The sequence below is a fragment of the Ictidomys tridecemlineatus genome, chromosome X (genome assembly GCF_052094955.1).
Source record: "Ictidomys tridecemlineatus isolate mIctTri1 chromosome X, mIctTri1.hap1, whole genome shotgun sequence".
In the NCBI taxonomy this organism is placed as follows: Eukaryota; Metazoa; Chordata; class Mammalia; order Rodentia; family Sciuridae; genus Ictidomys; species Ictidomys tridecemlineatus.
The window spans coordinates 38959524-38972601 of record NC_135493.1 but is presented as its reverse complement, the minus strand read 5'-3'; the positions used below and the strand labels follow the sequence as shown (position 1 = coordinate 38972601).

The following is a 13078-nucleotide window of genomic DNA, read 5'->3' as shown; positions in this document are numbered from 1 at the left end:
CTTCCTTTTCTAACCTGATTTCTCCCAACCTGCCAATTTTTCTAGACTGAATTAATTTTATATTCTCCAAGAGTTTACACTTTCAGACATTCCTTTTGGATGGAATTCTTGGCTTGGCTTCTTGACTGATTAGACACAGCCAGCTGCAAGTTTGTGACTACACAGCAATTAAGGAAAATGTATGCTTCCCCTATCTTTTCCCATCAGAATCCCTGATACAAGCCAAATGCCAAAAGGGATCTGGAAGCCAAGAGCTATGTTCTTCTAGGGTAATGCCATCCTTTTCCACCTGTGCCAAAATAATAAAACAAGCAAATAAACAAAAACATTCCCTGTAAGGCTATCAATCCTCCTTGCTATTCATTTTTTTCCTCACTTGTATAGAGAAAAGTGGTGATGAATTTTTTTATTCTCATTATGTCAAAGTTGATACATAGGTGAAAAAGAAAAGATCTATCAACATAAGCAAGATTTTAAAACCCTAGGCACTCTGTTCATCTGAAGGTAACACTACTTGGCTACTTATGGTAATTTAGCAAGAACAGGTATACTTTAGTCACCCAAATATAGTTTATGTGTTAGTGCAAAAGAGAAGATACAGATGGAGGTTTTATAGATTTCACTAAACTATTGAAAGGGCTGTACAAGGAAAAAGGCTAAGTCAGACCAAAATTTTTGAGCTGTGTTTATTGTTTTGACACCTTACAGTCAAATATCTAGGCAATTGACGTGAACTATCATTTTGTTGTGAATAACCCCAAAGAAGTAGGGATTTTAAAAATAGGTTTATTTCTTTTGACCAAAACTTAACTATATTTTGCTACATTTGGACAATGACTTATACTGCTGATCATCCATTTCTGGATAAAATATCTTGCCATGAAATCAGAAAGTTTTTTCTTAGTATACTGAGTTATACATCACAATTGTTTCCAAGCTTGTACTTCAGCATCTACACTTTCTACCAGTTGAGATAGATAGGGAATTTCATATAAGACAATTTCATACAAACCCATATTCCACCACTCTGAGTCCTAGTGTCCTCTGGTAGGTTTAGAAAGGGAGCCTAATATCAATGAGATTTTATGGCATAAGGGTGAAATGTAGCTTTCCGCCACAGAGATAGTTTGGGCTTTCAGCAATACATTTTAAGGAACACAATATCAACCTTACAAAAGCATCTGATGATTTAAACAAGCAAGAGTTAGGGTTGTAAATGAGAACTAAATCAAATAGCTAAACAATTCGTTTGACTCCAACTTCACAGGATATTATTGTATAATCCATTCTCACACACAACTGATTAAATATACCTTTCAGTGTCACATTTAAGTGAATGACCAGTTTGGAAACTGAGATAAATTAATTCTGAAATATGGTACTGTGCTGTAGGAATAGTAAATGGCACATGGAGACAATTTGATGTGTTCACACCCTCTCCCTACATCCTGCTACCACCATACTAGAATTTATAAAGACTAGTGCAGCCACATAGACTGTCATAAAGAGACAACACTAGCAATCTTTAGCAAAACCCCTCCCCACATATTTTTTCTTTAAGCTTTTGTTTTCTCTTTGTAAGATACCTATAGAAGCCAGGAAGATTAAAAAAAAAATCGGTGAAAGTAGATTTTGTATAGACAATATTGACTGATTTTTGAAAACTATCAACTACTACCACATTTCAGGCAGTTGTCATGAGACACAAGGTTGACAGATCTTTCAACTTTAAAAAAATTATTGACAGACAATAATTGTATATCTTTATGGGGTACAGTGTGTTGTCTTGGTACACTTATACATTGTATAATGATCAACTCAGGATACCTAACGTATCTCAAACATTGATCATTTCTTTCTAATGAGAACATTCAAAATCCACTCTTATAGCTATTTTGGATTACATGCTTCAATGTTGTTATTTATCATCACCCTTGTTCAATAGAGCACCAATATTTACAACCCAAGTTTTAAAGAAAACCCAGAGATACAGATTTTTTATGTGTAATTTCACAATTTTAAAATTCTGGATGCTTTTTAAAAATAATCATGAGGGTCAAACAAAAGTAAAATCCAGTTTGTAATCTGTTACCTGGACAAATTCTATCCTTTCTTCACTACTCAGCCTTGGTTTTGGGCTTCTGAAAAGCCTCCCTTCACTGATTTGCCTCCCCTTGAGTCCTTCTGCCTTTTTGGATTTCTTTTTTGCAATATGGGGCCTATTAACTTTCTTCTGTACTATAATTTGTCTCTCTAACTTAAGTGTAATTCCCTTGAAGACAAGGATTACATGTTATCTCTCATAAAGCCTAGCCCAGGGCTAGGACATAGTAGCAGACCCTTAATAAAGATCACCTATTACAACATAATCACAACTAGAAATCTTGGTGAAATTCAGTCCTTTTTTTACTAGTTGATTCATTCACCAAACTTTTACAAGTGCCTGATACATTATAAGCACCATGTCATGTGCTATAGGCTATCATTTGAAATACCACTGCTCTTGAGGAACTAAAATTCAAATGTTGAATCCAAAGATACAAAAAATTTTCTATATGAAGTCAAAGCTAATCTATTGACCAAAGTGCACTGCATTTATTTCCACCACACTGTTCACACTGTTCTTTCAGCACTGTCCAATTGAAATGTAATATGACGGACAATAGTAATTTTTAATGGACATTGATTATATACATCTATGTAATACAGTGTGATCATTTGATGTATGTATACAATGTGAAATGACAAAACTAAGGTAATTAGTATTTCCATATCCTTAGACATCTACCATTTCCTTATATTGGGAAACTTCAAACTCCTTTCTTGTGATTCTTTATAAAATATATAATAAGAAGTTGTTGTAAATTATAGCCACCCCACTATGCTGTAGAATGCTTGAACTTATTCCTCCTACCTATTCCTCTTCCCCCCTACCCTTCCTAGCTTCTAGTGATCACTCTTCTACTCACTACTTCTATGAAGTAAACTTTTTTCACATTCCACATATGAGTGAGACCATGCAGTATTTGCCTTGCTGTGACCGGTTTATTCACTTAACATAATGTCCTCTAGTTCTGTTCATTTTGCTACACATGATAGAATTTAATTCTTTTTGTGGCTGCATAGTATTCCATGCCACATTTGTAAGTTTGTGTATTTTATCAATCACATTAAAAACTATAAGAAGAAGCAGGTGAGCTTAATTTTAACAATGTACTTTAACCCAATATATTTAAAATATTATTTCAATATCTAATCATTTTAATTTAATGAGATATTTCACATTTTTATAACAAGTCTTCTAAATCCAGGGTGTATTTTATTCTTAAAGAACATCACAAGCCATACTAGGCATATGTCAAGTGCTTAAAGTGGGGATTAATAAATGTTACATCCTCCAGAGTCAGTAGTATTCTGCTGGGACCTTTAATCAACTGAATTTTATTGATATGATGCCTAAAACAAACATGAAATCAGAGAGTCACAGGGGAATGGATGCTTTTGCAAAGCCAGGGTTGATTTTCCCTAAGATGCCAGTTAAATGTTGTACAAGATAATTGGAAAGAAAACCACACATGGATCTTTACCGTAATACCCCTAGCAAAGGGAGGCAATAACCCCAGCCCTCACAACTCACAGAGTAACAAAGACCAAAAGAGAAAAATTAAAATGCTCTTGAAGGGCGTCAAAAGAGAAGGGTGAGGGGACTACTTAGGGATTGTATCTCAAACTGTTAAAATGGTGACCCACATCAAGAGCACATTCAAAACAACACCACTGAATACTTTTTAAAAACCTTGACACACTTTCTCATTGTATTTATCTTAATAATATCAGGGCCAAGAATCATTAATCTCCATTTTATACACAAAAACACATTAAGGAAACAAAACAAAATTAAGCAAATTGTGTGAGATCCCCTAGCCTTAGGCAGAGCTGGAACGTGAATCCTTGGTCCCTGGCTGTGGGCCCAGAATTCTGCCCATAAGACCACTTGTCTTGCAAAGTTGCATCAATGCGTTGCCAAAGCAACAGGTTGAAAAGTAGAAAAATTCAATCATTTGTTTGCTTTGTCTACATGATTCCAAACAAGTAGGCTGACTGGAGTTTTTTTTCCCCCCTCTTACTGAATTGGTCTCTTGTCTGAGCATTACATAGACACAGTTTAAACATGATTCTCTCCAAACATGCCCATTAATTTGCAGTGAATGTAATTATTTTCTACAAATCAATTACCAGACACATAGAGTTTATGATGTCTATCCACACAGTCAGGTAGGTCTGACCAGGACCTGGAGGGAACGCTGGATTATTTGGTGTGGTTGTTTTGTTCTGTTTTGTGTTGGGGACTCTGACAGCCTCATTTTGGCTTCGTTTTTTCCATAACCTCATAATGGTCACTCTGTGCAATTTATTAAAGCCAGAGTGGGGAAAACAACCACTGAATCAGAACGTTTGGTCAAGTTGCTCTAAAAGTCTGTGATGTCACTGTAGCTTTAAGTACTGGCAACCTAGTCGGGTTTTGGTTTTTCTCAGTGACTTCACTGGTTTGTAAACAAACAATTAATGTGTTTCTAATTGTCTGCCAACAAATATGTTCCTTATCACGGTGGGAGCTGCTGTCCTGTGGAGAAAATTAAAAGAGCCCTGTAGTGAATTCTTGGGTAGAGCACATGAATCTTTTGGCAAAGTAAAACATCACTCTCTAACTTTTCTGTTTCATATGCATAGTGAATTGTCTCAAAGCGGGCACACCTGTAAAAATAATCACGCTACAGAATACACTCTCATATAAAGTGAATTGGACTCCCAATCCAGAGACCTGGGGGTGGGGTGGGGGGCAGTGCAGATTCTGTCATTAATTAGCCAGGTGCAGGTCACCTTGGATAAATAATTTAACCTCTTCATGCCTCAGTGTCTCCTATCTGGCAGGATAATAGTCCTTGCATTACACGCTTTATAGAGTTGTTTTGAAAATCAAATGAGATAATGTATGTGAAAGTGCTCTGAAAAGCGTGAAGCACTATGAAAGTATAAGGGCTCATTATTATCATTATCATCATTAGTATTACAAAGCATGGAAGAGCTTTATAGAAAAGCAATGCAATCTGCTTTGGAGGAGTAAAGGGAAAAAGAGGAGTTCAAAGAACCCTTTGTTTTGGGGTGGCTGGGTTCTTTGCACGTCTTTCTTTCTGAAAAAAAACTTAAACAATCAAAACACACAGAAAAGGAAGGAACAGAGAGTCACTCTCCTGCAAGTAATCACCGTCTATTACAGAAACTCATCAGTCGCTCAGCTCTTCTGATTGCAGCCGTGGTGGGCAGAGAGAGAGAGAGGAAGGCAGCAAAGAGGGGGCATCTTTTGTGCTTTGTTAGCTGAAGAACCAAGGACCAAGTGACTCTGGGAAATGATGTGCCTCTCTCCCATCTCTGAGTTTTCTGTGACCACTTGAAGTACCAATTGTCTCTAACTCATTTTCCTCTCCAATCATTTTTCTCTCTAATCATGTCCCTCTCCAATCATTTTCCTCTCCAGTCTTCTTTGCCCTTCAGCCCCCAAGCTCCAAACAAACCCCCCACCCCTGTGGTTTATTTCTTTTTCTTTTTTTCCTTCCATTCCCAAGAATTGCAGGCTGGGCTCACTCAAAGCCCAAAGAACCAGACCATTCAGTGGGAAACACCAACGAAAAGTATCATTTAGGGGATTGACAAGTAATATAGGCAGCTGAGTGTGACTCCATTTTCCACCTTGCCATGGGATGTTTTGGCATTGGGCAGACAGAGTCTGTTACTCCTCAAATCTCTCTAGAGGGGGAGGCTTTTTGAATGGATGCCATTTATTTTTGCTAAGTATCCAAGGATGTTAATTAAATACTTTATTCTTTGGCAGCAGCTAAATTAAAGATATTAAATTTCTCTTCTTAGCAGGGATATATCACAGTCACAGAAATTAGAAGAAAAACTTCCTTTGAACTAATGTCTTTATCAAGTGCATTTCAACAATCCATAAGCATCCTTTATTCCTATCAATTTTCTAATACTAGGAAGATTGGACAATAATAGTTTTCATAGTGATAACATTAAACACTAAGAGTAACACCTGCTATCTTTTTAATCCAGGATTTTACAGACTCATTAAAATATCAGAGCTTGAAAGGCTCTTAAACATCATCTAATCAAATTCCTTCACAGTGCAAATTTGAGAAAATTCTGGCCAAGTGAGGTTAAGTGGCTTGTCCAAGGTCATACAGCTATTTAATACATTCTAGACATTTTTTTCTTGGAACTCGACAAAACACCTCCACTCCATTCCCTACTAGTCCATATAATAGTTTTGTCAGGTCTATCCTTATAAAGAGATGATAAATGTATGGTTTGCAGGGTGGAAGGGGTAAAGTGGGGGGGGTTTGTGATTGATTTCATTTTTCACTTTCCCCAAAATATCATAGTATGGAGAGGGTCCAACTGTTAAAAATGCAAGTATCAGAAGAAAGGGGTACCATGTTAAGCAATCTTCAGCCACTTATCCTTGATCTTGAAATAGTACATCGGATTAGTTGGTCACCTACTAAGGACCTGAGGGAGGCAGACAAGGACTTGATAAAGATGATATTGGTGATTAGACTGGATAGCTCTTGCTCCAGGGAAACAGAGAACAGAAATCTGGATTGCCTGGGCAAAAAGCATGGATATCAAAGTGAGACACCTAGGCTTCCAACAATTAGCAAGAGAGTCCTGTGTCCCTGGGAAGGGGTCTAAACTTGTCATTTTTTTAGGCACCTACTATAAGCCAGTTACTTTTCTAAGTGTTTAACTTACTTAATTTTATTTAATCCCCACTACAATCCATGATTCCTAAAGCTTGAATTGTAGCCAACTTCTGTCTAATTCTTGGAACACAATAAAATGTCCCAACTGCATTTCCTACTATACCATTCAGGGAAGGAGATACTTATAGGAAACACTGCTGAGGGGAAAGGAGGATAGATAGAGAGTAGACAGGCCCTAAAGTACTAGTTGTTTTTTTTTTTTTTTCATTTCACCATTGTGTTCAGAGCCAGATCTACTCGCAGTCAACAACACTGACAACACAGCTGAGGAAGTTATTCTTGGCATCATGAAAACACTTCACTCCAAATGGGGCTGCTAGGGATGGTAAATCACTATGGAAAAAAGAAAATCAGTGGGTCATGTAATGAGGCAATTGTACTGAAACATGACTTCCTGGAAATCAATATTAACAAGGCTATTATGGGCTTGTGTTTTGTGTATACAAAAAGAACAAAAAATGTACCTTATAAAGAAAGCACATCCATTAATAGACAGCAGGGCTATAAGCAAAGTAATGTAGACCATCATGGCAAAGGTAGGGTCAATGCCTGCAGAGAATGAGAGGAAGAGGAAGAATGACATTACCAGAAAAGGGCAGTAAATAAAGAGTACTGCAGAGTGACTCCACATGCTTTCTGGTGACTCTAAAATCAAGCCACATCTACCTAACCTAATTCCATTTTTCTACAGCACAGTCTGTCTTGTTGACTTTATGGACACAGAAAGCAATTTCACTGTTCTGAAGCAAAACCACTCACCACTCTGACAATAACAAATCACATGAATTAAGACTGACCAGAGTGTTTCTTTGGAGGAAAAAGTCCACGAATGGAAAACTTTGAGTACCTTAATTTAAGTTGGACTGAAATAGAGTTCTTGAGAATAAATATGCTATCTCACCTGTGAAGGGTAAGCATTACGTTGCTTCATAAAATAAAAGACCTTTTTAATTCAACTGATCCCACAGACCTCATAGGTTACAGATGAAAAATGTAATACTCATCTTTCAAGGGTGAGAGTGAGTCTGGTTTTGATGATTAGTGCATTTATCAGGATGTAAACTGGTCTCTGTAAAATCTAAGCATTTGAACAAATTTTGGGATTTCAGAGGGAAATACATGATGATGTGAGTGAAGAGGTCGTTTGGTATGTCATGCTAAAGCAAAATAGGAATCAAAGCCCATTTGAAATAGATGTGTTTGGTTTTGGAAGGGTGTAAAGAACACTTGTCTAAGAGTAATATGGGTCCTTTCAAAGTTCCCCTCTGGCTGTCAGAGATTTGATGATGTTTCACCTTCCACAAACAAGAGGAATCCTACCAGTCAATCAAACTGCAAGTATTAACTGGATGCCTACTGTGTTGGCCAGTTGCAGGGGGGAATAAGGATTATTAACTATGGTCCCTGCCCTCAAGGTACAGTATATTTGGGAAGTGGGGAAACCATCATACACAAGAAACAATTGAAAAGTAATTTTCTACTAAGATGTAAGGTGGAAACTTTTAGTGTAATCAGAGTTCAGAGAAGAGGGCGTGTATTTCTGTGGTAGGACCTAATTGGCAAGACTTGAATATATCAAGGGAGAGAGAGAGGTGATCTTTCAGCTGAAGAAGCAATCACAGGTCACAGACTATCAAAGACCAATGAGAAGTAAAATGTCTTCCTCTTATTAGAATAACCTCTTTGGGAAAGAGTGAGAACCTTTTAAAAATGAATGGTGGGGAGGCATTTAAATCATGGATAATTTTTCAAGTCTGGGAAGTACCTCCTCTAGTTCTTATTATTTTAAATTAGATCAAATGCCAAGACATTGATGTTACCCAAATGAAAATGACTGACTTTGTTTGTTTCAATATTAAAATATGTCGTGTCCTAAAGAGGTTCCCTGGTAAACCAAGCTGAATTAAATCGACTACTAGTGATTTGCCATTCCTTATTTCCTCAGCAGATCTTCCCTTCCGCAAACCAGCATTCTGCATCTGCTCTAGGGGACCTGCCACCAGGGAAGTGAATAGGTGTCCCTCTGAACTGTAGCAGCTCCATTTCCATGTCCATAGTGTAGGTACCATGGAGCTCTCACTCTTTCCAGCTTGGATCCAGGATTACATATTCTGAAATTCCGTTTCCACTTGAATCTCTCCTTATCAATTGGTTGAATCCATAGAACTGCATGTTTTTGGAATGCTGAGCCGGGCTAGCAGCACTAGCCCGTCCATTTTCTTTCATAGCATTATTCATGGCTTGTGCGATAAAGTAAATTGAATTGTACATGGTTCCAAACAACAGTGAAACCTATTTTAAAAAATTACAATTATCTTGAGCCCTAGTCGCCCTAGAGCGATCTCAGTGTATATTCCAAGCCTGTGTTCATTATTATGTGCTGCACGTCTGAGTGGAGTAGAGCTATGAAGACCCAGAGGGAAAAAAATTGTTTCTGAGGACTTGCTTGCTTTCTCCCCTGAATTTTTCTGTTTTTCTCCCCCAGGCCTTCATATCTTTAAATATATCAAATATGACAATTTTATGAGCAAACTAAGTCATACACAATATATTTTTATACTTCTAAACTAAGAAAGTGATTTAGGGTTATAAAGGGCACTAAAAAAACAAGCATGAAATAGACAAGGGGAGTTCAAAGGAAATTTACCAGGTTAATTACTGGTGCATTATGCATGAAAAAATCATTGTGCTGGTGCCGCTACACTGATAGGTGTGTGTGTGGAAAGACTGTAAATAATGTGTCTCCACAGTCCATGCCTGTGCCCCATCTTAGTTTAAACTAGCTGATCTCCTAGACACATGCTCCCCAGAGAAAGTGAACTTGGAATCCAGGTTTTTGTTTGGTTTGGTTTGGTTTTGTGGTACTGGGGATCGAATGGAATCCAGTTTTAAACATATATCTACATACAGAGTCACAGGGCCAAATGTATAGAAAATGCTGATTTTAGTCAAGAAACCTTATATTCTATTGGTTTGCAAAGTGGCAAAGTCTTGGTAAGAAGCCATGTAAAAGTGGTAAGGGTGCTATAGTATATTGTATGAATTTATCTGCTAAATAAATATGGTAAAAGCCATAATATTCATGTACAATGCCTGATGTACTGCTTTTTAACCTTGTTAAGTTCATTTTTGGAATAAACCTTGTACCTTTTTTCCCAAAGTATATGACAGAAAAGACATACAAGCCCTCCCATTTCTGTCCTCTCTCCTCCTCCACCACATAGGACCATGGCTTTGTGGTTTTCCATAACATTTCTCTTCTAAGTGGAGATCAAGAAAGTTATGGTCATGTCATCTCACCAAGCATCAGAGAAAACTGATACTTGCTACTTCTGTTTTGAAAGGCCTAGAAAGCAAACCTCCTGTAACAAACTTCATTTGGAAAAAAAAAATGAGGGTATTTAAAGTTGAAGAAATAATTTTTATGTTGGAAATGCAATCAAAACACAGAGAGGTATAGAGGCTAGCAAGACAGTGCCACAACTTGTTAATGTGGAACAGAGGGTTTTCAACTCTGGCTTCAAATTAAAATTACCCAACAGTATTAAAAATACCAATACCAAACCCACCACAGGCCAACAAAATGAGATACTTTAAGTTTGAGGTCCAGTAGTCATTGTTATTAAAATCTTCCTACACATTCTAACATATAAATGGGGTTTAAAACCAGCAAATAGAAGATGACACACTGGCTTTTGGTCTGTTTCTAATGTCAGGATCTTTGAGAAAGACAGAATAGTCAAGAACTCCTGTCAGACAGATGACCTTATTGACATAACAGTCCAGAATGGTAAGACCATGGATGATTCAATCTATTGTTTTTGCCTACTAGATAGACCTGAACTTGAATAAATGAATGAAAAATAAAATATTTCATTGATTTTTATTTAATGACTTTAGGTAACTCTATCCTAGGCTTTTAGAGCTTTCAACCATGAGAGCAAGGTCTAGGTTAGAAGTAGTGATATTTGAATTTGTTCAGTTTAATTGTCCATGCTGTTGTTGACTATCATCAGTTTAAATTTACTCTGCTTAACATGTAACACTGGCTTCCAAGGAACTTTGTCCTCAGAAGTGCACATAAAAACATGCCTGACTTGGAATGCCATCATTTAAAAGAGAAAATGGCAACACCATTTTTGAATAAAAAGCTAGACACATGTAGAGATCAAGAAACCAAAGAGTAATTGAATTTGTTATTAAAAATGGTCTCAAACCTTGTACTTGCAAAATTTGGATAATAGATCAATCTTTTTGATGTGATGCTCATGAACACAATACCCTTATTTTGTATAGAGTGGGGTAGAAAAGATGATCAGTGCTTTTGGGAGCTTTTGGCAACATTTTCTGATGACCTGCCTGGTGGTCTACTTCCTGGAATGTTCCAGTCCTAACTACATCCCCTTCAGCCTAGCACCCAGTACAAGATATGTATACTTAGGGTAATGGAAAACAATAGGTGGAGCTTAAGCTCCCCTAAGCTTGCTTAGAAACCCAGAAGATATTTTTTGCTTAACTAACAAAGGCCACATTTGGATAAAATATTCAAAATGTGTATTCCAGAAATATGCACTTGTAGCCACTAGAATGTCATTGAAAACAAGCATTGGGACTACAATCAACAGGAAGAAAATCTAATTTCAGAAGTCTATCTTATGCCAAAGTATAAAGGTACCATTTATTTATCCTTGCCCAATCATCCTGAGACCAAATTAAGAAGTTTATCACTAGCTTCCTATCTCCAAATCTATTTTGATTTATTTGTTATATTTGCACAGGTCATCATAAAATCCTAGTATCTCTTACATCAGAGAAAAGCAATCCAAAAAACCTATTCAAATCAAAGTATTAGACACTTAGTAATGTTACTTTGCTTGAGTAAAGCATTAGCATTAGATATTATTAGTAGAGTGTAATAAAACACAAGAGAGCAAGTCGATTGTATGGTTAAATGGTCAGGTTCTGGTATCAGACATGAGTGAAATCCCAGGGCTGCCACTTGCCATCTGTATGACCTTAGGCAAGATACCTTGATTTTCAGTTTCTTTCATGAAATGTATTAATAACTAATTTGTAGGGTTTTTCTGAGGATTCTATTGGCTCATTTCTGTCAGGTACCTGGTGCAGAGTGAACACTGAATATTCAATATCCGCTATTATTTGCATTTCAGAAAAACATAGGTAACATCACCCTGGAAGTATTGTGTTCAAGTTCGTTGTCCCAATATTGAATTTGTGATCAATAAGTAGTAGAGTCCCAGTTTTAGACCCAATGTCCTAAATGGCAAAACTGTTCTTCATTTGGACAAAGATCTCCTTTCTGTTTTGTTCTCCATTATATCTGCTGAACAGAGCTGATTCACAGTAATAATAAAAACTTTAATACTAGCTAGCACTTATTGAAGGATTATTAGGTGCCAGGCAAGTTCATTAGTGTGTTAACTCCTTTAATCCTCACAACAACCCTGTGAGGTAGGTACAATTATTATTCCCAAATTAAAAATGAGGAAAAGAAGAAATACTGAGCTTAAGTAAACATGGGTAGTCTGTCTCCAAAGCCCCTGCTCTTAACCAATGTGCTCTATCTGACTGCAATGAATACTTGCTAAGTTAATTATTAGGCTGTGGTAAACTCACCAATAAAAGAAAATTCTTCTTTTCCTTTTTTACTTTACATTGACTTCTTGATTAAAGATAGCTAAATCAAGATTTTTTCCTTCACTCTCATCCTCCTCTCAAATGCCAATCTCTAATCTGTAAACCTGAACCACAGAATATAAAGATAGAAAACCGCTATAGAAGTGGTGACCAATTTAACAGAGTAAAGATAAATCAAACCTAATAATCAATAAGCAGATTTTCCCCTGGGAATTCTAGAATGGCTTAATAATTAGTGATACCAAGTATCATAGAAGTAGGGGTGAGGTTGAACACTAAAAGGGAGAGAAAGCACTTTGAGCAGCTGTATAAGGAGCAGTAAGACATCCCCCATCTCCAGCTCTGCTGAGGAGAGCCAAACCTCTGCAGGAAACAGGATAAATTCATTCACCAAAGCTCTGGGATATTAGACACAGAGAAGTTGGAAGTGAAGTGGGGCACAAAAGCCAGTGATGAAGTCAAAGGCTTCATGATTAATAGTGAGAATTCCAGTTTCTTTTACCCAACATTGCTCCTGGAATACTGGTCACCAGTATTATGATTCCCGATGAGGAGACTGGATGACTCATATCTGTAGAAAGCCCAAGATC

General features: G+C 37.0%; 1 protein-coding gene across 1 annotated transcript in view; it reads right to left on the bottom strand.

Annotated features, from left to right (window-relative positions):
* The window catches only part of Gucy2f (guanylate cyclase 2F, retinal), an 89130-nt gene that overhangs the window by 56306 nt on the left and 19746 nt on the right, over window positions 1–13078 (bottom strand). Inside the window, 3 exon segments of the mRNA XM_078033927.1 lie at window positions 3367–3456; window positions 7295–7381; window positions 8770–9122. Of these exon segments, the coding sequence (XP_077890053.1) occupies window positions 3367–3456; window positions 7295–7381; window positions 8770–9122 (530 nt within the window).